The sequence below is a fragment of the Penicillium arizonense genome (assembly GCF_001773325.1).
Source record: "Penicillium arizonense strain CBS 141311 chromosome Unknown PENARI_contig014, whole genome shotgun sequence".
NCBI lineage: Eukaryota > Fungi > Ascomycota > Eurotiomycetes > Eurotiales > Aspergillaceae > Penicillium > Penicillium arizonense.
In genome coordinates, this window is record NW_019173291.1 from 68,704 (window position 1) to 92,771 (window position 24,068).

Genomic DNA, 24,068 nt, shown 5'->3' on the forward strand with positions numbered 1-24,068 from the left:
ACCTTTGCTCTCCCTCCCACGACTCCCACTTCAATTATTTTTGCGTGTCTCGATTTTCTTTGATTAATTGCTCAGCATGTTGGAGGCTTTTGAGATTTTAACCACCTCGGGTGTGGTGCTCTGGTCCAAGTCGTATGCTCCAGTGGGGGCGCATGTCATTAACAGCCTGATCAACGACGTCTTCATTGAGGAAAAGGTCGTGCCCAGCGCTACAGGAGTATCGCCAGCATTCAAGAAGGAGAAATACACACTCAAATGGAAGCGGGTCAAGGAGTTTGATCTGATCTTCGTGGTACGTCTGCGCATGCGCCCATTCGCGCTCGCCATGTCGAACTCAAAACTAATCATGGGCTTGCATAGGCCGTCTACCAGTCGCTGCTTCATCTCGGGTGGATCGACAAACTTCTGGAGAACATTTCGACCATCTTCATCGACCTCTACAAGGACCAAGTGAAAGGAAACCGCGCGAGGATCCAAAATTACCGGTTCGATCAATATTTTGAGCAGCAAGTCCGGGAGCTTGAAGACAACACTGGTGGTTTCGCAGAGGAATATGTGGCAGAGACAGAAAAGAAAGACCCGCTTGTCTCATCAGATAATGGAGGCCCGCCGCCGCCACCAGTCCCTGGCCTGGTGAAAGGTATGAACCTGACTTATCGTCCCATACCCAACGGCTTCCCGTGCTGACCATCTTAAAGCGCAGCCTAGAGCTGTGCCAGCCGGGGCAACCTCTGATGAGGGAACGCCACAGGCCACACCTGATACTTCTAGATCTTCGACTCCCGTCAAGGGCCATCTTCTTACCGCGAAGGCTGGGCCTGGAGGTCGTGTTTCTCGCCGTGCGCGCAAGGCTGCGAACTCGAGCGCCAACGCATCGTCTGGTGATGAAACGTCCCGCAAGGGAAAGCCTGCCAAGGCCCCAGCGAAGAAAATGCGCAGATGGGATGCTAGTGGGATGGCAGATGAGGATGACGGAGAGATCCTTGATTACTCTGCCCCCGCTGATGAAGGAGAGGCTACTGCTCCGGCAGTGGAGGCCGTCTCTGAGAGTGATATGGGCCGCAGAACTGGCAAGGGTCAGTTCGTGCTGAAGGAGTTGGGTGAGGAAGTCCAATCCATTCTGGATCAAGCCGATGCGGACAAGGCCAAATCTACTGGCTCTTCTGGTGTTCTTGGCTCTGGTTTCAATGCCGTTGGAGGCTTCTTCCGCAACATTGTTGGTGGAAAGGTTTTGACCGAGTCTGATCTTGAGAAGCCTTTGAAGGCAATGGAAGAGCACCTTTTGAAGAAGAATGTCGCCCGCGAAGCTGCTGTTCGTCTCTGCGATGGAGTCAAGCGTGAGATGGTTGGAAAGAAGACTGGCAACTTCCAAAGCGCCGACGCTGCGTTGCAGGTGGCCATGGAGTCTTCGTTGCGGAAGATCCTGACCCCAACATCTTCGTTGGATCTGCTGCGTGAGATCAACGCTGTGACTGCTCCCACCACCAAGGCGCAGGCCCCTCGGCCATACGTCATGTCTATTGTTGGTGTCAATGGTGTCGGCAAATCGACCAACTTGAGCAAGATCTGCTACTTCCTACTGCAGAACAAGTACCGAGTCCTCGTGGCAGCATGCGATACCTTCCGTTCTGGAGCTGTCGAGCAACTTCGGGTGCACGTGGACCGCCTCAAGGAACTGAGCGTCCGCGAGAACGCAGGTGACGTGGAGATCTATCAAAAGGGCTACGGCAAGGACGCCGCCAATGTAGCCAAAGATGCCGTCGACTACGCGGCAGCCCAAAAGTTCGACGTTGTCCTGATCGATACTGCAGGCCGCCGCCACAACGACCAGCGCCTCATGTCCTCGCTGGAGAAATTCGCCAAGTTCGCGAACCCGGACAAGATCTTCATGGTTGGCGAGGCTCTCGTTGGTACAGACAGTGTCATGCAAGCGCGTAACTTCAACCAGGCGTTTGGCACAGGCAGGAATTTGGACGGGTTCATTATTAGCAAGTGTGATACTGTTGGTGATATGGTGGGAACACTTGTCAGCATGGTCCACGCCACTGGTATTCCTATTGTCTTCCTCGGTGTTGGGCAGCATTATGGTGATTTGCGGGGACTGAGTGTTCCCTGGGCTGTCAGTTTGTTGATGAAGTGATGGTCGCTTATTTCAGATTCTCATTTTCGTTTCCATATCTTTAGCCGCTGCATTTGTTTATATCCTTTGCTTGCTATTCAAATAATCCCGATTATATCCCTTATTATACTACATACTTTATTTGACAACTTCTAGTGCCTGCCTGCATACAATTTGACCAGGACTGGCTATCTGTACGCTCGGCTTATATCCTGTACTGCGTTGATGTTGGACTAATGATTCAATTCCTATCTGCACCGTTCATCTTTGTCATCTCAGCTCTATAGATTGCTCACTCTGACAACCTTCCACTAACATAACGAGACTTTATCACCTTCCTGGTCAACTAGCCTTCTTCAATTTTATTTCCCTGATCTTTGCGTTTGTCTCCCAAGGACATAAATCGTCCCCAACCACTTCCTATTACAACACGCTCTACACAACCACCGCCCCTTCGAAGCAAAAACATGACACCTTCGTGTCAACCATGAACAATGACAAAAAGCAAAAAGTTATTGACCGACGCAGGGGTCGAACCTGCAATCTCTTGATTCGTAGTCAAGCGCCTTGCCATTGGGCCAGCCGGCCTTGTTGGATGGAGAGGCCCAGTCGTGTTATATGGGGCTACAGACTTTTTTTAGGGTTTGCGCAGAGTGCTCCACTTAAAGTGCCACTCACATTCGTATGCATACCACACTGTACTGTATTCGTATTGCAGGTCAATTTGTATATGATAGTAGATAAAGACAAGAGGAATGAATACAAAAAAGTGAAAAAAAAAAAAGCAAACATATACAAAAAAATACGACTACAATAATTTTGATAGATGCGCAAAAAGACACTCTCCCTCGGGGAATCGAACCCCGGTCTCCCGCGCTTATCGGTTTTAATGACAAGCGGAAATCATCACCACTAGACCAAGGAAGATTGAATGACCGAGTTACTGCTCGACCACTTGGCTGGTTGATGGAATATTCTGCCATCTTTGACACTATGTTCGTGAGAGCCATATTCAGGTTGTAGTTCCATGTTTGACCTTGTCAATACATCGTCAATACATAGTTTATGGTTATCAATGGGCTTGTATTGAATAGATATATAATAAAGTGATATTTCTGTACCTATTTCAACTGACATAACTAACACAACTCAATTAGTCTGATATTATTAGCGTTGAGTTCACTCAAATTACTGTAAGCGGTGATATATATATCAAAGAACTTCGGCCAGGTATTAGCGGTCATTTCCTTATCAGTGGCTCGCAAGTACAACTCTATAAGCTCCCAAGGTTAATATGTACTTATTTCTAAGCCAAGCAAAGATATATATAACACAAACCCCCAGAGGGCTATACTAACATGGTAATAGGACTCATATTGGCCGCGTCCTAGAGTCAAGGAGTGACACTATCACAGATCTCTACTACACAATTCAAAGCTGGAAGTAGATTGATAAAGATAGACTCTCAGACGCTGATAGACAAAGTTTGAGTGATACAATAGGGCTGGAATGTGAGGTGGCCATAGTTGTTCATGGGTATCTACAGGTGTGACGCACACGTTCAAATGTACATATGTTCAGCCTCACACATAGAGGATGTTCAGCTGCAAGGGCCCAGCCCAATAACAACTAAACAACACATCTGCAGAAACTAGACTTTGAAACTGCATGAATGTTTACTATGCCACCGCCGTTGGCTGGAACCAATGAGTCAGCATCCCCGGGCTTACATCATCTTTTTGGCTTCCCTGCTTTCCCGATTGCGGTGATCCTAGCCACTACAACACCTCGAATTGTCTGAAAACGCCTCCTTGATCTTCTTATAACGGTTTGGAACTTTTACCGGGTACCTTCTCAGCTGCCAGTATTGGTTGAGACCGTTGCCCAGGCTCTCACGCGACAACGTTGCGCTTACAACCGGCACGATCGTATGTGCTGAAGCACGTTCCCTGAACTCCTCGGTGTGCTGCCACTATGCCAGGCTCAGACCGAGTCTCGCTCAATCGCCGCTCTTCCACGCAGCATTACCAGACCTTTGATACTCCGCCGCCCAAGTCGCGTGGACGACCGAACTCAGGCCAGTCCGAGTCCTCAGCAGATGGCTCCCACGATCCCCAACATGACGCCACTGATTACCCAGGGACACAATCGCCATTGCCAAAGAAGCAAATGGCAGTGCTAGCCATGATTGCCCTGGCCGAGCAAACCGCGCTGAACTCGATCAGTCCCTATCTCCCCGACATGGCATCGACATTCCCCGAGGTGGAGCCGAGTCAGGTGGGCGTGTACGTTGGGACTATTGCATCGGCATTTGCACTGGCACAATTTGGCACAAACTATTTCTGGGGCTGGCTCTCGGACCGTGTTGGTCGTAAGCCGGTGATTCTGCTTGGCACTTTTTTGACTGCCTTGTGTTTTGTCGCATTCGGATTCTGCAAGAATCTCGGCCAAGCCATTGTAGTGCAGGCGCTGATGGGTGTGGTCAATGGCAACCAGGGTCTGGTCTCTACATGTCTTGGAGAAATCACCGACCGAAGCAACCAGTCCCAGGCTTTCACCTACCTCCCCGTTCTGTACGGAATCGGTGGTATAACCGGTCCTCTTCTGGGAGGGCTTTTGGTCTTCGAGACAAATCCCTTTACCGGAAACAAAAATCCATACCCATATCTTGCGCCAAATGTCGTGTCCGCCGTCATCCTGCTCTTCGATCTTGTCTTGACTACGCTTTTCCTAGAAGAGAGTTTGGAAGACGCGGAAAGTATTCCAAAGATTGGCAAAAAGGTGCGCAGCCTTTTCACATGGCTGTGGCAGTTTACCAGCTCTTCTCGCCGTCCGACCTATGTAGAGGTCCCTCAGGTGGTCCCACATCCCCATGATCACCACGGCTCAGAAAATGAAGACCATGATAGTGACCTGGACTCTGCGTCCGAGGTCTCCAGCTTACTAGGACACCACGAGGAACTTGCCTGGGATGAGATCTTCACTCGAGACACTATCTTACTTCTTTTGACCTACTTGATCTTTGCATTCTGCAACGTTTCTTTCAACTCGCTGTTCCCAATCTTTGCGCAAGCCAAACCCCCAGCGGGACGATCGCTCACGCCGTCTGAGATTGGGCTTTCGCAAGGATTTGCTGGTGTTGTGACCATTATATTCCAGATTTGTGTCTTCAATCGCCTGCGTGACAAGATGGGAAACCGGTGGTCTTACCGTGCAGGTCTTTTTGGCTTCGTCGTCTCATTCATGTTGATGCCTTTCGTCGGGTACAAGAGCAGCAATACCCAGAGCTTGACTGGCAAGTCAGCGCTCATGGCGACCGAACTGTGCCTCGTATTGCTAGTCAAGACCATAGCTTCCGTGGGTGGTCTGACCAGCGCTCTGCTCTTGGTCACAAACTCTGCACCCAACCATGCCGTCCTAGGTGCGCTCAATGGTCTTGCCCAGACCCTTTCGGCAGCCGGACGAGCAGTCGGCCCATTCCTTTCGGGAGGACTATTCTCCCTCACAGCCAAGATCCAACCGAAGGGCGAAGCTCTGGCATTCGGCGTCTTCGGCGCCGTCTCCTTCGTCGGATTCATCTTGAGTTTTGGAATTCGGGGCCGATCACTGGAAGCAGACGGCTGGGGCGAGGACAGCGACGATGGAAACTACAAGTCGGACGAGGACGAATCAAACACCCCTTGATCTGTAACAGGACCTTGAAAAGTTGCCGACATGACGATGTCACGAGTTTATGCTTCCGCTTCAGCCTATCGCATTTGAAAAATATAGCCCGGTTTTCCTGGATGGAATTATTGCTGTTGCATTTTTTTGCTGAGTTGATTTAGGCTCTTGATCTAAACCTGTGTGTTTAGACCTGTTTCCTGATGGGTTAGATTATTCCACTATATATGTACAGTTAATATTGCATTGCTATAGCTTGAGTCTTATTATTATATTCCTTTATACACAATTTCTGCATAGCTCATCTATCCCACATATGCCTGGTCTATCATCTTTCCACTACCTGAGTTATACCCGTCAGTACTTCCCCCGTCAGTTCAGTTGTCATTTCATCACGAAGCACTATTCTCATGACTTCGATATCTTCACTGCAATACGTATTATTTCCTTTGGAATATCTTGAAAGAACAACTACCTGGAAAAGCCAAATCAACAAGCGAATGTCGATGTCGAAGAAATAACCTTCTGGGGCCCACTGTTTACCCATTATAGCCTCGGCAGCCGAGATGCCCGGGGTTGGGGGGAGGCGGGAAATGGGATGTCTTCCTCATCTCATTGCAGTTCCAGAGTGATTTACCGGCAGCTGTTCAATCCATGTCTGGAAGACAGAAACAATTGGATCGGGCGAGGGTAGTGTGCTCGCATTGCCATGCGCGAAAGGCAAGCTGGAGTGTTCCCCGGGCGGGGAACGCACGCTAATCGAAAGTCAGGTACGATGCGATCTCGAGGATCAGACAGGGGGTGTCTGCAGTAATTGTCAGAAACGCCGTCAAGTCTGCAGGTGAGAATCATGGAATGGAACTCTGCAGACCCCCTTTGGTACTAACCGGTTGCGCGCAGACGCCGTGGTAGGAAGAGTTATTCCTCCAGCAGGAGCAATAACCCACCAGCGACTCTTTCGCCATCTTACCCTTTGAATACAATTAGCGACGCAATATTAGACCGCAATGCTATGTGTACACCAGAATCTCCGTCCCCGGGCATGCAAAGCAACTCTTCAACTGCTATCACGACACCCGAGCCACAAGCCTACGTGGGGGATCAGTCCTTTATATATTCTTTGATCGCTCGTCATGAGGCAATCCCACGAATAGAGGGCGCAAATCGGGCGCGCTCCTCTCGGGAGATATTGAAGACAATGCATGCGACAACACCCCTTTGCAAAGCCAAGGTGGAAGCGCTTGCCGACTCCTATTTTCGGCACCTTTACCACCGCGTTCCGGTCATTGATCGCAAAGATCTCCTAGGAAAAGAGCCATCACTACTAGTTTGTCAAAGTATCTGCCTAATAGGCACTCTTCTCCGACATCCTGGTATTCGATCCCCTCTTGAAGACAGCGACGAATACTACTGCAAAATCAAAGCACTCCTCTTTGCTAACCACGAAGCCAATTATCACCATGTCCTTCAGGCACTCTGTCTTCTGGTATTTAGAAATACCACACCGCCTAGGGCTCTTAGCTTGGATAGCTCTTATCAATGGCTAGGAATGGCAATACGTCTAGCATACCAGATGGGCCTTCACCGCGAGTCGACTTACTCTAAACTCGAAAATCCTGGGAGTGCGCGTCGAATAATGTGGTCTCTTTATGTAAGTATATGCTAATGTTTACTAAGATCACTTTGCTCTATCCGCTCCCCTGGACTTTACTCATAGTTTTACTAGGCCGCAGACACACTTCAAAGCGCCTGTTTTGGGCGTCCTTCCGGCATTGCGAGCTCCGAATTTGATATCCGTCTGGTCCAACTCGCAGATTTTGAGCTCTCAAATATTCAAGCAGAACTCTTCATCGAGTATACGAAGCTCAGTATAATCCTTGGCCGGATGGTGGACTGCCATAACCGAAGGAGCGAGCATTCACCCGAAGATGTGAGGATTAATATCCGGAACAAGAAGACCATGGACGTGTTGCTAATTGTTGGCTATCTTCTAGGCAACAATTATTCTAGAATCACTACAAGAATGGATCAGCAATCTACCATACAGCTTAAATCTGTACCATGGTACTGAACGCTGTCCATTCAGACGCGATGTGTATGAAGTACATATCAATTACTTCGTCTGCATAATTGTGTTTTGTCGCCTATTTGGTCAATCTCTCACACAGTCAACATCATCAGCTGCATCACTGCTTGCATCGTCCTGTATTACGCGTTTATACGAAGAGATCAATCTTCGTGATGAGATCAATTATTTAATGCCAATAAATAATTGGTTCTTAATGGTGGGCTGTGCGCCTCAAATCCACCACAATGCAACTTCTTCTGGAACTGATCAGCTCTGCGTCGCAGAGCTACACATCCTGATGGATGCCTTGAACTATATGGGACTGAAATGGCCGCCTGCAAGGACTCTACTGGGGATCATCGAGCGCCTGTCTACTATTGATTCGACAAGGCCAGCTCCTTTTGGTGGAACTCCAACCACCTACCAAGACAATGAGAGAGTAGCCGAAACCGGGCCTCATCGGAAGAGCTCGGATCTTTTGAACGCGTTGTTTCCGTTTCCGAGATCGCTCAGCCCTCGTATGGAGCTGATTGATAGCAACATGGAAGACTCGAGTGAGCAGTTTGCATTCGAGAGACTGGCTGACTTTGGGAGCGATGAGTTGAATTGGATTTTCAATCAGTATCAATCTGGATTTATCGATTCTCTAATGGAATGAGATGCACCACTGGATTGCTGATGGCCTTTCGAATAAAGACAGGAAGTTTCCACGAGCCAGATTTAGTATCCATCTACTATACCAGGGAGATCGTCATTGACAACACGTTCAGAGGTGGCTTTCTATGTTAGAGCTATTCGCCCATGGAAAGAGGATTGCAACAACTTTTTAACCGGCGCAGGGTCTGAGATAAAGGTTCCTCCACGTAGCATTTATAGCACCGTAGCTAAGCCTTCAATACAGAGAGCAGGCTAGTTCTCAGTCAACAAAATGCAAATTCAGCAATGTCTTCAAGATAGAAAGCTTCGACATCCAGCCGCTATATGGAGTTTTATTGAAAGCGCGTACGCGCCTACCGATACCTCTACAGCAACCAATGGCGTCGACGAACTCGATGAGATCCTCGAGAGCAATTGTACGTCTCGACAGCAATACAAAATCCGCTTCTAGACCGCATGGACGAAAGCATTCATTAGTAGCATCGAAAGCGAGCGGGTTAAGTACCTCTTCTTCCTTAGGAAGCTAGGTAGCTCAAGCTCCCCTGGGGTAGGCCGCCGGTAGAGTGCTATCGGTATGGCTCCGAAAGGAATATGAATATTTGTGAATATGAACAATATGAATTGAATAATACTGTTGAGATAAGATGATTTCATTGGGTTGCGTTCTCTCAATTTTCGGAGGTGGGACTCCGAATCTATTTACATACCTCTTGGTAGTCCCCGCCATAAACTTTGACCACCGTGATATTCAACAATTCGTGCCGACCCCTAAATTTGGATAGGCAGAGTGTTATTCGGTGCAGATTCTCACAGGCCATTAGCCCCTCTCCCTTCGAGTTCCTAAGGCGAGAAATAGTGAATAACTTACAATGTTGTATTACAATGTACCTTGAGGGCTTTTGTGACAATGGTGACTTCCGAAAAGAGTAGTTGATGGGAGTGGGGTCGACTAAGAAAATGCCGATATATGATTGGCTGGATTTATGAATCTCACTTGGTTCTACTGCTCGGTGACGCGCCGTAATAAATTTGCCAAATGAATATGCTTACTATTTGGCTATAAATCCTTATGTGACTCATGCAATTCGCTACATAATTTCTCAATCAGTAACCACTTCCCTTCGCAATACTTCAAACGCACACAAACACAATTTTACACACACAATATCTGCCAACTAAGCTATGCATCATATCAGACAATTCGAGCTCAATACAGTAAGGGTTCTTGCATTCATTATATATTACAATTACTGAAGTGACACAGTGGATTGACACACATGAGAACCATGAGACATTGGATATGTCAACAACGGTCTCGTCGCCTCCGTTATCGATTGATGGCTTGATTGAGTTGTCCACAGACCCTGAGACAACTAGAACAGCTTTGTCCCTGGCCTCCATCCCTTTGACTTATGGAGACCCCAACGGAAGCGATAATCTGCGACAGGCAATTGCTTCCCTCTATGAGAACCGAAATGTGACAAAGGAGCACATCATAACGACAAGTGGAGCTGTGGCTGCTAATCATATTGTTTTTTCCGCACTGATACGACCCGGTGATCATATCATTTGCATGTATCCGGTCTATGAACAACTATACAAGATCAGCCAGTCGTTAGGTGCTGAGGTCACATTTTGGAAGCTCGACAAAGACAACGGTTGGGCTGCTAACATGCAAAATATCCGCCAAGAAATTCGCAAAAACACTACAATGATCATCCTATGCAACCCGAATAACCCTACGGGTGCATATTTATCGACTGCTGTGCAGAGCTCGGTCCTTGAACTGGCACAAGCACATGACATCATTTTGATGGTTGATGAGGTTTTCAGACCGATGTTCCACTTTCTCAAAGATGGCGAGAAGGAGCCCGTCTCTTTCCTTGAAAGCGGGTATGAAAAGTGTATCGTCACGAGCTCTTGCAGCAAGTCATTTGGTATCCCTGGTATCCGAGTCGGCTGGATTGCAACACTAGCCAATGACTTCTTACGTCGTTTCACTCAGATTTGCAACTATACAACTATAAGTGTTGGGCAACTCCACGAAATAATTGCTGCAGAAGCACTCTCGTCCAGATGCCGCCAACGTCTGATCCAAAGGAGTCTCAACATGGCGAAGGCCAATCTTACCTTCCTTGCTGAATTTGTTGCCGAGCACCCACAGGTCACTTGGACACCTACTCATGCTTCAACCTCAACACTGATAAGACTTCACTACAAGGATGGACGTCCTCTACAAGATCAGGAATTTGCTCTACAGTTTGTGAAGGCCAAAAATATACTATTCTGCCCCGCCAGCCTTTGCTTCGAGGAGTACGACCAAGGAAGCCTTCAGGGTTATCTGCGTTTGGGGTTCGTGATGCATCCGGAGACGTTTCGTTATGGCATGAAGGAGCTTGCAGAATTTCTGGAGGTGGACTCGGATTTGCAATAGAGATGAGCTTTGTCCTGACCTGCATCACTCTCATACCATGACAGTCCATGTAGAAGTAATCGCGGACAACACGACGGATGAGCTAGAGCCTGTCTATACGGATTGCTATGGCATTCTAAAAATAAACTTCCACAGATAACGGTTAAAATGGTCATTTATACCATCATTCGAAACAGCAAACCACGAAGCCACGGAGAGTCAATGGCCAATCGTATTGAAACAGCTTGAGAAAAGCGACTTGCGTTATCATGACAACAGTTTGAATATCCCTCCAAAAATTATATTTCCAAATCTTCTGAGACCCTCGGAGGCAACCCTATCACAAAGTATACTGTCACCAAAAGTTCTTTTCTGATACTGCACTGCAAACTGAATATTTTTCCATGTAGAATCTCAACATATTGGCCAACGAGAGCGATATTTGTAGTATCGTGCGACATCACATTTCAAAGATCGTGTTGCATATGCGACAATAGCAAGGAGGTCTTTAGAGATCTAAGATAAGTATCGACGTTGCGGGGCTGACAAGGCCCGCGATCTGTGTGGGCTGAAGTGATGGATGGCATCAGTCGATATCCATACGAATGTGTTTGGGTGCAATACCTTATCAGTCATCATGTAGGGTGAATTTGCATGTGTTGGGGAAGGTAGCCTCTCGTAGAGTTGAAAGACTCTCTTTGATTGATTTCACCTCCGCTCGTAGTTCCAAAATTTCATCACGGGCATGGGCGAGGATCGCCACTCGCTTCACACGTTCGGGTCTCTTATCCGTCGACATGCCCATATAACCTTTGGGCCGGCGATGACTTAAAACATTCTCTAGTTGTAGGAAATTGAGGTTAAGACTTTCACGGTAGCGCTTTTCTGTCACATTACGGGCTCTTTTTCGGCGAGTTTCCTGACAGGTAGGTCCATCCTCTGGACTAGATCTCAAGTTTGGAAAACTCTCTGATTGCAAACTCGTCATGTCAGACTTTGTAAAAGTAGGAGATGAACAAGCTCGGTAAATTGGTTGTGTCATGCCGCCTGACTGTATTGATGATGTGCTCTTCTCATATATATCTTCATTCCTGTAGGTGTGGTCGAAATTGAGATCTTCTGGATTTACCAAAGCGGCTGGGGGAAAGTTCATTGTCTGAAAGCCCTGAGCAACGTTATTGGTTTGATCAAAGGTGGAAATAAGATAGCAAGTGCATACACAGTCAGAAGCAGAAAGGACTGATCCATCAGCCGAAGAAATCGAGGGCTGGTTCCAGGTCTCCTGCGAAAGATCTCTCAATGCAGTATTGTCAATAGAGAGACCATCCATGGGGGAAAGCAGGCTTTGCGAGTCCCACGGTGAAGAGGCTGGGTAGGGCAGACTTTCGAATGCGGCAACGTTGGGCAGCGTAGACCAACATGTCACTCGCTCTTCCAAAGGCTTAGCGATAAAGGCCATACTGTACTCTCTGTGTTTTGATAAAATGAGAATCAGGAATACTGAGTACGTTCAAATAAGTAATATCACGTAGCAAAATACCTGTTTTATTTTTTAAACGGTCACGCCGAATGAATCGTGGATAAGTAGCTTTTGCTGGTGAGTCCAATAGCTCTGCTTGCAGCAGCTATGACTGTCGTTTCAGTTGATAGTATGTCACCATGCCAGTAATATGTTTTCGGCACCGAATTCCAACTTATCAATACGTGAAACCCAGTAAAATGCAAAATTTTATTGGTGGCTACTTGTAAGCTACTTTGAACCGCGCTGTTGCGATAAGGTTCATACATCATAGAAAGGTTGCCCCACTCGAACTTTACGGCGGCTAAAACTCGCGCCAATAATGCGCCCATCACAATAGTACTATAAAAGAGGTTCCAGGCCGGACATATATTTTGAAAACGGTTTCTTGGCGAAGTTTGGCAGTGCAAAGCACCTTCCCCTCTCTTTCTTCACAAATTGCAACGAACGAGAGGGGCGATATAGACGACTCGCTCAAGATACGAACGCCAGGCGATCGTATTTCACTCCGGTGACTGGGCAATGCTGGTAAATTATTCGAACATAGGTGGTCTTTCCAAAACCATGCGTCTTTTCCTCACTAACAGGGTCGCAAAATAATATGAGTAGTTAAACTTGGAAATAGCAACAGCTCGCTAGAAGACAATCAAGAGGCTGCGATGAATGTGGTATCCTCGTATACTGTATGATATAATTCAAATACGAAATAACCTTAAATTCAAATTCTTCATCGCTGACTACAATCAAGCTGCGGGAGTGGGTAACCAATCAAGAAGTAAGAGCCCAGTGGGTGGGCGGTGGTTTTGCCTGACATCACGATGGCAGCCTCGAAGATTAATCCTTCTATCACCCACTCTAGCCCCCAAATTCGGTTACACCTTGACCTTCTCGTTCAACACTTGTTTTGCGAGCACATCCAGCGTCCCACTTCTCGGCAGTACAAAGGTTTTCTCGATGGAAATGCTACCGGAGGAACTCATATTGGCGATCATTGTAAATCTTGATCTCCGGTCACTCAAATCCCTCTGTCATGTTTCTCAGCGATATCGATCTTGGGCACAGCCACTTGTGTTCAAAAAGTTCAAAGGAAGCTTCTATGATGTAGATACATGGGCACGACTACAATCATTTGCAAACGCTCTGACGGAGCATCCACATCTTGGTAAAGCGATTCACATTGTCCACATCGGACCTGGCAACTACATGGATGTTGCAAAACTTCCATATTTACTACATTCAATATTAGCCAAAGCCCCAAACATTCGCGTCCTCAGACTTCCAGTTGACAGTATCACTATTAAGACTCTACACCAGATCCCATTGAGTCATATTGAGGAGTTCCGAGGTGATGTGTGTTTCGAATCTTGTGGGAGGAGTGAACTATTTCTATTACCGCCTGTCACGTTTCCTCGGTCCCTTTCAGCGATTCACTTGACAGGCTTTTTGCAGACTAGCGAATTGCAATTGCCAGACGAAATGAACCTTCAGCACATAGCCTTAGTGGCAAGCTACATGGACTGCGAAAGTATCAGCAAGCTCTTGCAGGCCTGCCAACAACTGAAGACATTCGAATACTGGCGTCCTATGCAGCGTGTGCCTCCAAGCTCGAAACCTCACTTCAACGCCGCGCAAATCAGTCGGGCACTTCAACGAAGTCAACACTGTCTTGAATCCATGTGCTTAGAGCTTTCAGATGACGTTGATGCAGTGCTTGGTCCGCTCGGAAGCTTCCTTTCCTTGAGGTCTCTCAGAGTGGACCAACGCAACCTATCCAGTCGACCTATTTTACCAAGTTCCTTGATGGAGATGAGAATTCGTTTTCTTGAACAGCCGAAATTAAGTCTTCTTAACCATTTAGCGTATGAAAGTTGCACCTCGCTTTTATTACTGCAAAATGTCTATTTCGATTGTGAACCCAAGGAGGATGAGTTTCCCGAGCTGAACAGCTTTGACCCTAAAGTGCTTGGATTTGCCAAGAGGATTTCTTTGTTTGTTTTTAGAAAGTATGACTGAGATCTATCGTTGACACTTTCTAACTTATTTCCTACCAGGGAGGTCGTAACTTTGGAAAGTTACATATTCAATATTCCAAAGCTGGCCGTGTGGACTGGGTAGACGCTTTCTCAGGTATTACTGGGGGTCCCGTTGAACTTTTCATGGATTCATCCGACATTCCGCCAATCGAAACATCGAGTTTGCTGTTACATAGTCGAATTACACCGCTTCCATTTCAGGTCAGAGACAGCCGACTGGTCTTCAAACCCTGTGTTTATATTATTGTTCTCAACGTTAAAACGCCACACACGCAGCCACAATGTCCATTGTATCTCTTCCCGTGGAATTGATCTCAAAGATATCGAACCATCTAGACCTCCAGCAATGGTTCGCTCTGAGGTTATCATGCCGCGCGTTGTACGAAAGCTCACTCGAGAATTTCGCTGAGACCTATTACAAAAAAATCCGTTTCATTGTGACAAGCGAAAGTCTCCACGAATTGGAAGAACTATCCAAGTCAAATGGTCTCCGCGCGCAAGTCCAAGAGCTATGGATGATACCAACTGTGTTCGGGGGCACTGAAAGGTCCATGGGCATGGTATCTATATCATCAAAAAGCTGCCGACAAGTGAAAGGCGACGAGCTGGAGACCCGAAATGCTGTCCATAAAGCCATGATCACAGATAATTCCAACCTGCTGGAATCGGAAACGTTCAGTATTCGACTTCGCGGGTGCTTGGATCGATTTCAAAAGCTCCAAATAATAGGACTCGCACATTACACAACTGAATTTTGCTTGATCCACGGCAGCAGACAGTTCCATTCCTGGGAAGGCAACAGATAATAAGCCGAATTGATTTTCGATTCGATATTTACAGCCTGCAATCTATTACCCACACCAATAAAGATAGCCAGATAAGAAAACAAAACTCCTTAGCATTATCGAAACTTTTTCTTGCCCTCTATGGGTCAAGCTGCAGACCCCGGAAGCTGTACACCTGCAACTCTAATTTCTATGGTGATATAGGTCCCACAATTGCCCTCACAGAAGAGCAATATGACTCACTACTGTCTGCTTTAAAAAGCCTAGATGAGCTTCATTTGTGTATTGATCTCTATGAGCCCGCTTGGCTGAAACTATTCACGAATGTCGCACCTCAACTAAAAAGACTCACTTTGTCGCAAGGTCATATGCCTGCCTATCTTGCGCAAGACGATATACCTGCCTATCCTGCAAAAAGCTACGTTGGGAATATGTTCCAGAAAGTCAACTTCATTCGACTTCGAGAACTTCACATTCATGAGCTAGACATCTATTTTAACTCTTTAAAATCGCTGTTGATTGGTGTAAAGAAAAGTCTGGCCATTCTTACACTTGAGAAAGTGACAATACGCAGCGAGAAGTTGAAAGCTGCAGATGATTCAAGTTCGCAATATAGCGAATATTCCGGCCACCAAGAAAACGAGAGCTCTATTCCGTTGATGCCTACCTACATACCTGACGACATTAGGAGAACTTCCATGTCACCCTCGTTGTTCCAACCGATGCCAGCCGCGATAGACCCCGTTTCATCCCCGTTTCAACCCACTTCACCAGTGTTTCATCCAACATCCCCATCGTTTATACCAACATTCCCATCGTTTCAACCAACATTGCCGTCATTTCAACCAACATTGCCATCATACACACCATATCTGTCAGCATCTGAAACAGCACCAGCAGAAAGTGCACCCACATCCCCACAGTATTCCTCGAGCTCCGAATCCTCCGAGCCAATGTCGGAAGAATATCTAAACGCAAACTGGTCATCCATCTATCACCCACACATTCCGCACTTTTACACTCAAACCGAAATGCGACCAGTGGGCCCACCAGGAATGATTCGACGCGTTCAACCGACCACGACTTGTGTGTCTAGCCTTTTGGGCCTTTTCCAAAACGAGCTATCTCTAGAAAAACTGACATTGGAAGAGATTGTTTGTGACGAGACCTATTATTACTTTAAGAAAGTCAACGAGATCAGACCGACTTTCTATGTGGAATTTGACATTCGGAGCGGTGATATCTCGTTCAATGAATGGATTTCCCACTTAAAACCAGTGACTTCCGAGCCGGACTTTGTACGTTCGAGCGTAAGAGAAGACCAAGGTTAGTAGCGCTTCCCTCCTATCAAACCTCTGCATTTTCTAATACGCCCTAGAAATGGAAAAATGGTTCGACAAAATGATAGGGAAGGACAGCGGGTCGTTGAATCGCTTGGACTGTGACTGTAAGCGAAATTCTTCAAGGGACTACCCTTTTGGTTGCGGTCGATATCCGGAATGAGATAGTTTACAATTATGTCTTGCATATAGTCGTACTCTATTATTGCTACTGCATCCTCAGTTTCTGTAACAGGGACAGAGATTGAAGCAGTCTTTCTTTGACAATATTTCTCCATTGCATACCAAGGACAGAGTTTCCAAAGCTATGAAGATTTATATATGCCGAGTCAGTCACAGGCAACTTTTTCAACAACTTAAGCCTTGTTCTTCTACCATCTTGTTATATGAAATGAGTACGGAGATGTATATGTGCCAAAATCAAAACTGGGATGCCAAACGAGGAGTGGTCCTCAGGCTTGAAGACGACATGCTTCAAAGCGGACAGCGAATCAGGATGATCCCTATTTTTTGGCTGTCTGTGCTGCTTTATTGACATCTTCACACCTCCCGCTGCGGAAGTTGCAAAGTTCAGGATTACATCTAGCCCTCGATGTTAGTTGAAACTAGCAAAAGGCGTCTTGGGAAATAATAGGGGTCTCTCGCAACTTACCATTGATCCAATATGAGAAAGTATCTGGGGATAGTCAGCACGATTCTGAAGTCAATTTTCCAGAAAGAAAAAATCATACCGGCATTTTTGACAGGCTTTGACAGGGTAGCATCAGTTTGAGCGTTATCGTCTTTAGCAAGCTGAACGATATCGACCCAGCCATATTTGGTATCCTCTGAACCATTGAGGGAACAAGAATAGTGGTGTTACAGGGCAGTGGGCGGTCAAGGGGCGGCTAGACGTCCAAAGTTACGGGTGGAAAGGCAGCCGTTTCTGGCCGCAAAAGCGGTCATTTTCGGCGTCAATCCCACAGGTCCTCATATTCTAGTTGTAATTTCGACACAGTGTGAGGCTGAATTGAGCTATAAATATCCATCTCCTCCTCCATAGATATCGAAGCCTGAAACATCAAAGTAGAACAAAATATTCAAGGTCATACTACTTTTTGAAACCACATGCCCATCCTCCCCAGTCTGATCACTTTCACTGATAATTGCTATTCCGAGTCACAGCAAGGAAAACGAGCGACCAAAGCTGCCGAATATCCGATTCTACATCGTGTTAGTATCAGGTCCGACCACTAACCAGCAGAGAAGCAAGAAAAGAACGAACGTACCGGTCTGGCTGCCACCACCAGGCGGGGGAATAACACCCAAAGGCGTAACCTTAAAGTCATTCTCCTTCCAAACCCACGACCAAACCTCCTGCGAAAGCTGGTTCTGGTTCTTCTCGATATTATCCCAAAGCACATTATACGCTGTTCTCACATTTTTATAAACCGAGTCATCCGTGCAGAACGCCGGGACACGCGCAGCCCGTTGCTTTGAGTGAGATGAAACGGATACGTTAGATGTAACCTCGCATCTACCCAACTGTCTCTCCAGCCCTTTTGCCATCATAGCCAGAGGCCAGGACCAGATGACAGTGCCGTGATAAGCACCTGTTGTGAAGTTCTGCGCGTAGACGGGGTCTTCGCCGAAGGCTGGGTTGGCGACGACCATTCCGGCGGAGGTCATTAAGCCTGCGGGGAAGGTGCGGCGGATGTTGGTGGCGGAGTTGTTCAGGAAGGAGGTGAGTTGGGCGTCGTCTGTGGTGTTGAGGAGGAAATGGCGGAAACAGTCGTCGGTGTTCATGATTTCGACTTTGGTCTGGTTATTGTTTCCTTCGAGGGCGACTGCATGATAGACGACGTTTGTATCGATTGAATTGGATTGGTTTGGCCCGGCGAAGGAGCTGTTGGCGTAGGACTCGACGAGAGATTGGGCCTTTGCTTGCGGGACATTTATCTCGAAGAAGGAGAGTGTATTGTCTTCCCAGATCTGGGCGTAGACGTCTGCGACTTGAGTCCAATTATTTCGTTTGGAGTAGATGCCGTGGCGAGTGAGAGTTGCGATGGAGCGTAGAGCTGCTGGGACGAGGGCTGTATTCACATCGTAGGGGATACGGCCTCCTCCAATACCTAGAAAGGTCGGATCAGTATATTTTATGAATTTCGTGGGGGTCAATGATTGGTATGTACCGTATTCACTATCTCTCCATTCGCCGACTACCTGGCCTTCTTTGAGGTGGATGAGGTTCTCTTTCTTCTGGTCCCGGGCGAAAGGAGCAGCGAGGCGCATGATGCGCTCTGCGTTGATATCTGCAAGCTGGCCCCAGGTCAAATTCCTGTTTGCCTCGTTGATGCCCGAGGATTGGCTATGAGAGTATTAAATATTTGTGTACGTCATTCGAGGCAAGAAAACTCACTTGAAGAAAGCAGCCACTCTATTTTGCCCAACTGCGTTTTCCACAAAGTACCGCTCCATCAAGATAGGAAGGTAGTAATCCGAGTCGATCTGCACCTCTTAGTATTGACCATAACTATTCCTTGTGGTGGTAGACCAACCATTTTGTAATCGCAAATCATCGCACTGCTGCTAATATTCTGTTGCAAGTTCGTGTAAGTCGCGTAGTCCCTACCCTAGTCAGCCATCATACTCAGACCATAGCGTTCCAAACCAACGCCACGGAAACTCACCCGATAGTCTCCTCATGGCAGACACTTCCGTCCGTCCGGTTTACTCTCTCAAGCACTGAGCCAATGACAGCCTCCATTGAGCTGCCATTTCCGTAGCTGAGCACAGGTTCCAAAAGCAGCGCCGAGATCATTGAATCCCGGCCGAAATACGTCAAGAAGCGCCAAGCACCCGCAAGGAGCTTCTCCGAATATGAAAGGAAGGAGAGAGCACTCGTCTGGTCAAGCATTTTGGTCGTAAGATCCGTTGAAGCATTGTTCAGGACTGCACTGGACTGAAGCTGGGACAATTGGGGGTAGTCCATCTCAGCTGAGAAGAGGTAGTCTCCTGCCGTGAAGGTGAGGGTTTTGTTGGAGATAGTAACTTTGCTGTTCGTGCCATTGGGAGCAAAGGTAAGCTTTGTAGAAGTGACGTTATCCAACCAGATACGATTGAGCGTAGCGCTGCCGTCGCTGTTCGAGGTAAAGGTCACGGCATCCTGGATCGTAGGGTAAAGGAGACTGGGGCCTTCGGTGAAATCACGAATCATGCGGATACTTCCCAGGATCGGGATTGTCAGAGCTGCGGAGGAGTTAAAGCGAAGAATGCCTTGGATACCGACACTGGGAAACTCGTTTCCCTTGGAAGGTGCATCGTAGACGGGGTTCAAAGGCTGCTCATTGGTGGAATTGACCAGCTCGATAGCGAGCGAGCCATTGACGCCGTTCTGCGGCGCGAAGAATGCACAGACGCCGCTGTTTCCGGCTGGCCATGCTACAATGAGTCTTGGACCAATGATCGATAGATTGCTGTCTGGAAGTGGACTGGTGATCACGGCCTGCGCGGCGACGTTGCAGTCCGAGTAGAAGTAGTTCGAGTAAGGCGGGTCAGGAAGCGACAATAGTGATGCTGGATTGGGACACACTGGAGCATTAGAACGGGCTTCGATCGCCTTGGGGCGTGGTTAGTCTAGTGTGGATGTAGGTGTTTCAACTGCCGAAACGCCACTTACATGGATGGCGTCACCACCTGCCGCGGCGATAACACCCGCTAACAGGCTCAGCTTGAGAAGAGAGGACATGGTGTATGTATGTTGAGCCGGTGGACAACCGAGAAGAGGTACGAGATTATATAGAAATCATACGACGTGGGGGGCATCCATGTAGGGGCACCACAGATAGCTTAGGTACCTTAATGCAGCTCGACTTTGACGATCGGCGGGTTTCCCCACGGGGATTTTTGTTTTCCCCGATATTTCCCCGTGTCCGTGCCACGGTTGAAACTTTTGTTGTTCCCCAACTTTCTCCTATTTATCTTTAAACAAACTAAAATAAGGATGTTCAACGTATTATTATCTTCAGGTGTTACTATTACATACGCTCACCATTCTTTAATACAAGGTAATAGAAAAGGAGCTTAAAAAAAACCAAGTAATGAGATTTACATACAGTATAATGTTTGTAATTATTGACTTTTAAATTTCTTTAATTTATTATTCTATTAATTATACGTCGTTTCTTTAACCTTTTTAGTATGTTACTATGTAACCCTGTAGAGTTCAACACTGAGGAGTAATCCGGAGGGGAGCGGGCAAAGGCTCGGCAGTGGGGTACCGAAGACCCTAGTCCAGCATGCGTTCACTCGGCAGCCCGGCACATAGCTTGCTGCTGATGGTGGGGTTGTATTAGTTGTAAACTCACGAATTCGTGGTCCAAGGCAAGCCTTTAATTGGTTAGCTGTCCAGTTCCTTCTTGGATCTCTGACATTAGGATCCAGCCATAGCGAGCGGCAGAAAATGGCCTGGTATCTCCGTACTCCGTATAATTTGGGTCGTAAGCGCACCATTTGTCACTCAGCCGAGTTGCCATCATCACGCAAACATCAGATTCAAGCTTTCCCAGATTCTCGCCCTGGCAATAAGTGCATGGGTGGCTGGCGCTGTAGGACGAGATCCAATGTCTTACCAGCCTTCCATCGGATCAGACCTATCGAGGAGGAGAGTTTCCAACGCGCATGTCAACCCTACTTCCCGCCGCGGCGTGATTCAAGTCAATCCCGCTGACCATTCTCAAGTTGCCGAGCCTGCAGACAGCGGAAGGTGAAGTGTTCAGGACACAACCCTTGTCTCAATCGCGTTAATAGGCGCCAAGCCTGTATCTTTGATGAGACGGAAAGGAGGGTTGTAATTCTTGAGAGGTGGCTAACCGTGAAGTGGATCACGTAAACTCATTTGTAACACTAGCTTTTCTAAGACATTTACGGGCCCTTGAACGCCGCGCAGTGACGACAGAGAACCTATCCGCCGGCGCAACTACACGAGGATTTCTTGTAGTTGAGCCCACAGATTCCGGAGACCAGAACATTGAAACACTTGCCCAGGCCTTCCAAGGAACAACTGGCACCACCGCCGTAGCTGACTCAAATAGGGAGCTAGAAGGGCCAACAGGTACATTAGAGCTCGAGTTCTTAGTGCTTTTGTACATTATACTGATTCGTAAAAGTTCCATTCCAGCTTGCCAGTACTTGGGGCTTTAACCACACAGCGCTCCAGTGCCTGAAAGCCGAGCCCGATCTGGCGAATGGATGTTCATTAGGTCATGCCGATCAAGATGACCTCTGGCTTGAATGTGTAGTATGCGGTATGATTAATCACCACGCTACGACAGGGTAGACTGCTATGGTCGGGTTGCTGGGCCCTCAACTTCTAGGCATTGGTTTCCTATGTTTCTCATCGGCGCCTTCGAGAAGCCAACAGTTATTGTATTTCAACAAAATACACACATAATTAGTTCCCTGTGGCAATGATTAGAAGCCACGCTAAGTTAATTATCTAGGCAGCCTTCTCTTTGCTATTTGTAAACTGCCTTTGCATTTGCATTCTAGTATGGGAAAAACCCTTGATAATACATGGGAACAAAAACCATACCAAGGCATGTGCCAACGAGTAAGTTCCGAACAGAATATGAATCACAAAATATGGAACCTTTGAACTGGAACAAAAAACAAAAATACCGCCAAGAAAGTTCGCTGCCAGCTTCACTGTAAGTCAAATTCCAGATGGCCATTATTGTTTCTGATGTGTTCGGCAGTATTGATATCAGCCTCAGACGCATTATTACCAAATCTAGCACGGAGTATTGGCTGATGAGCTGCTCCTTCCGTAAAGTTGAATTTGATACTGTCTCGAAGTGCATTGCGGGTGAATCCTCTTCCTGACCACGAAAATTTGTCTAGAGTACGTCAGTGCTTGGTTGACGCTTTATAATGGCATAAAAGAGCTGTACTATTGACATCTCCAATATGGTCATCAAGGTCAAGACGACTGTCTTCCAGGTTCCCCCGTCGGTTTCGACACTTCGCTTTCAGAAAGGTATGGCCGTCCATAAGGACAATCTCAGCATCCTGAGAGCTGTTTTGCCAATTCCCAGCCATCTTGTAGAGGAGTGAAACAAAGTTCAATATTTTCAAATGGAGGAGTCACAGTTTCCGTTACACAACTCGTAAGAACAAAGATAAGTTATTAGCTAAAATGGAAAGTAGGTGTTTAGAAACTAACTTTATATCTACGAGAGTCCCAGAGTAGGCGCGATTGAATTAAGCAAGGATCTCGTCATCGATATGGATGCGTCAAGGCATTGCATTGTTGACATATAACGATGATGTATATCGATTGCACTGTTGCTAAACAAATCCACGGTACATCATTTTACTCTTGCCACCGTTGCAAATGGCTGGCAGCATGTGTCTACTAATTCATTGAAATGGTGACATTTATATTACGCTAAGAGGCAAGGAGGTGCTGCTTCTCTGCTACCGAAATAACTAGCCTTTGGTATTGACCAGAGATGCGCTAAGAGGTGAAAACTGGCCTAGATTAATGGTCTCAAGTCTTCTCGGGAACCGAAAAATCTTAGATAGATAGTCTTACTATTTGCAAAATTATCGTAAGGCCTAGAACTTGAGTGACACTATCTGGCCAAAGCAAATATGTCACGGTTCGGTTGAGCCCCACTCTATCCACCGGGGCTGGGAAGAAGTCAGCCTGACTTCAGCTAGGGTTTCCATCTTAACTAACTCTCGGGGTCGTCCCCACTTTTTTCTCCCATAGTTAACAGCAAAGCCCTAACTGGAGGGGTGGGGAGAAATCCACTTCCAGCCACCGGCCAGCTTTAGGTTTTTCTCAGATTTCGATTGCGATTGATGTTAGTCGGGAACAAATCTAGACAAAAATCAATGATGGAACACCCGAGAACCTGGAGGTTCGTCGCAAAAGCAAATCCGTTCTAGTGCTATATTTAACTCAATATCAAGTCCTATTTTGATAAGCTGGGAGCCTGTTCTGTGCCAGCTAGTTTCATCTGGGTACGAGCTCTGCGAGATTCCAGCTTTTTGGAAGAAAATGACCTAATAGCTGTCCACGGCTTGCAGGATTAGAGTTTTTCTGTCACTCGTACTCCACAAATCGGCGGGCCATAAGCCGACTAGTGACAGATGCTCACTGGATATGTGAACTATTGAATTACATCTAATAATTTAGCAATAGCTTTGACCAGTGAGTGCACAGTCCCATCAACCAGCAGTCGCTGTGATGCGTGTGAGATCGGAAAACTCCAAGGCCAGGGTCGTTATTGACCAACGTCTTGGTACTCGGCCCGTCCGGAGGGCGGTGTGGGGTGCGACGGGCCGAGTATGAGAGAACCACCAGTCCACCACTTCCCCCCAACCCCAATTGAACCTAATTAGCCAGTCAGTTGGAGCTTGACTCGATATAAACTTTATCTGTTTTTCCTTTCGAAATCACTTTTCTTCGATTTTCGATTTGCCT

The 24,068-nt window shown here is 47.1% G+C and overlaps 9 protein-coding genes across 9 annotated transcripts; 6 read left to right on the forward strand and 3 right to left on the reverse strand.

Annotated features, from left to right (window-relative positions):
- Positions 1-76: 76 nt before the first annotated feature.
- PENARI_c014G00926 (signal recognition particle receptor subunit alpha) lies at positions 77-3,566 on the forward strand (the record flags this gene model as incomplete). The annotated part of the gene is made up of 5 exons (XM_022633406.1): positions 77-292; positions 361-640; positions 699-2,119; positions 3,277-3,407; positions 3,488-3,566. The coding sequence occupies 5 exons, from the start codon at positions 77-79 to the stop codon at positions 3,564-3,566; spliced, it is 2,127 nt and encodes a 708-aa protein (XP_022486629.1).
- Positions 3,567-4,093: 527 nt separating this feature from the next.
- PENARI_c014G11078 (MFS transporter) lies at positions 4,094-5,803 on the forward strand (the record flags this gene model as incomplete). The annotated part of the gene is made up of 1 exon (XM_022633624.1): positions 4,094-5,803. One exon carries the CDS (start codon positions 4,094-4,096, stop codon positions 5,801-5,803), a length of 1,710 nt encoding a protein of 569 aa, XP_022486528.1.
- Positions 5,804-6,980: 1,177 nt separating this feature from the next.
- Positions 6,981-8,508, forward strand: PENARI_c014G06040 (fungal specific transcription factor domain-containing protein; the record flags this gene model as incomplete). The annotated part of the gene is made up of 3 exons (XM_022633521.1): positions 6,981-7,433; positions 7,509-7,712; positions 7,777-8,508. 3 exons carry the CDS (start codon positions 6,981-6,983, stop codon positions 8,506-8,508), a joined length of 1,389 nt encoding a protein of 462 aa, XP_022486623.1.
- A 1,299-nt stretch (positions 8,509-9,807) lies between these two features.
- On the forward strand, positions 9,808-10,941 carry PENARI_c014G09694 (uncharacterized protein; the record flags this gene model as incomplete). The annotated part of the gene is made up of 1 exon (XM_022633598.1): positions 9,808-10,941. The coding sequence occupies one exon, from the start codon at positions 9,808-9,810 to the stop codon at positions 10,939-10,941; it is 1,134 nt and encodes a 377-aa protein (XP_022486637.1).
- A 607-nt stretch (positions 10,942-11,548) lies between these two features.
- Positions 11,549-12,379, reverse strand: PENARI_c014G07786 (uncharacterized protein; the record flags this gene model as incomplete). The annotated part of the gene is made up of 1 exon (XM_022633563.1): positions 11,549-12,379. One exon carries the CDS (start codon positions 12,377-12,379, stop codon positions 11,549-11,551), a length of 831 nt encoding a protein of 276 aa, XP_022486493.1.
- Positions 12,380-14,753: 2,374 nt separating this feature from the next.
- On the forward strand, positions 14,754-16,662 carry PENARI_c014G07273 (uncharacterized protein; the record flags this gene model as incomplete). The annotated part of the gene is made up of 3 exons (XM_022633549.1): positions 14,754-15,150; positions 15,462-16,555; positions 16,636-16,662. The coding sequence occupies 3 exons, from the start codon at positions 14,754-14,756 to the stop codon at positions 16,660-16,662; spliced, it is 1,518 nt and encodes a 505-aa protein (XP_022486578.1).
- Positions 16,663-16,968: 306 nt separating this feature from the next.
- Positions 16,969-17,542, reverse strand: PENARI_c014G00266 (uncharacterized protein; the record flags this gene model as incomplete). Its single annotated transcript, XM_022633397.1, has 5 exons — positions 16,969-16,975; positions 17,038-17,179; positions 17,250-17,273; positions 17,329-17,424; positions 17,503-17,542. The coding sequence occupies 5 exons, from the start codon at positions 17,540-17,542 to the stop codon at positions 16,969-16,971; spliced, it is 309 nt and encodes a 102-aa protein (XP_022486620.1).
- A 190-nt stretch (positions 17,543-17,732) lies between these two features.
- PENARI_c014G01326 (uncharacterized protein) lies at positions 17,733-20,324 on the reverse strand (the record flags this gene model as incomplete). The annotated part of the gene is made up of 7 exons (XM_022633413.1): positions 17,733-17,800; positions 17,866-18,708; positions 18,769-18,944; positions 18,996-19,084; positions 19,135-19,204; positions 19,267-20,195; positions 20,256-20,324. 7 exons carry the CDS (start codon positions 20,322-20,324, stop codon positions 17,733-17,735), a joined length of 2,244 nt encoding a protein of 747 aa, XP_022486631.1.
- An 874-nt stretch (positions 20,325-21,198) lies between these two features.
- PENARI_c014G04186 (uncharacterized protein) lies at positions 21,199-21,914 on the forward strand (the record flags this gene model as incomplete). The annotated part of the gene is made up of 3 exons (XM_022633478.1): positions 21,199-21,341; positions 21,496-21,689; positions 21,745-21,914. 3 exons carry the CDS (start codon positions 21,199-21,201, stop codon positions 21,912-21,914), a joined length of 507 nt encoding a protein of 168 aa, XP_022486710.1.
- Between the last annotated feature and the right edge of the window lie 2,154 nt (positions 21,915-24,068).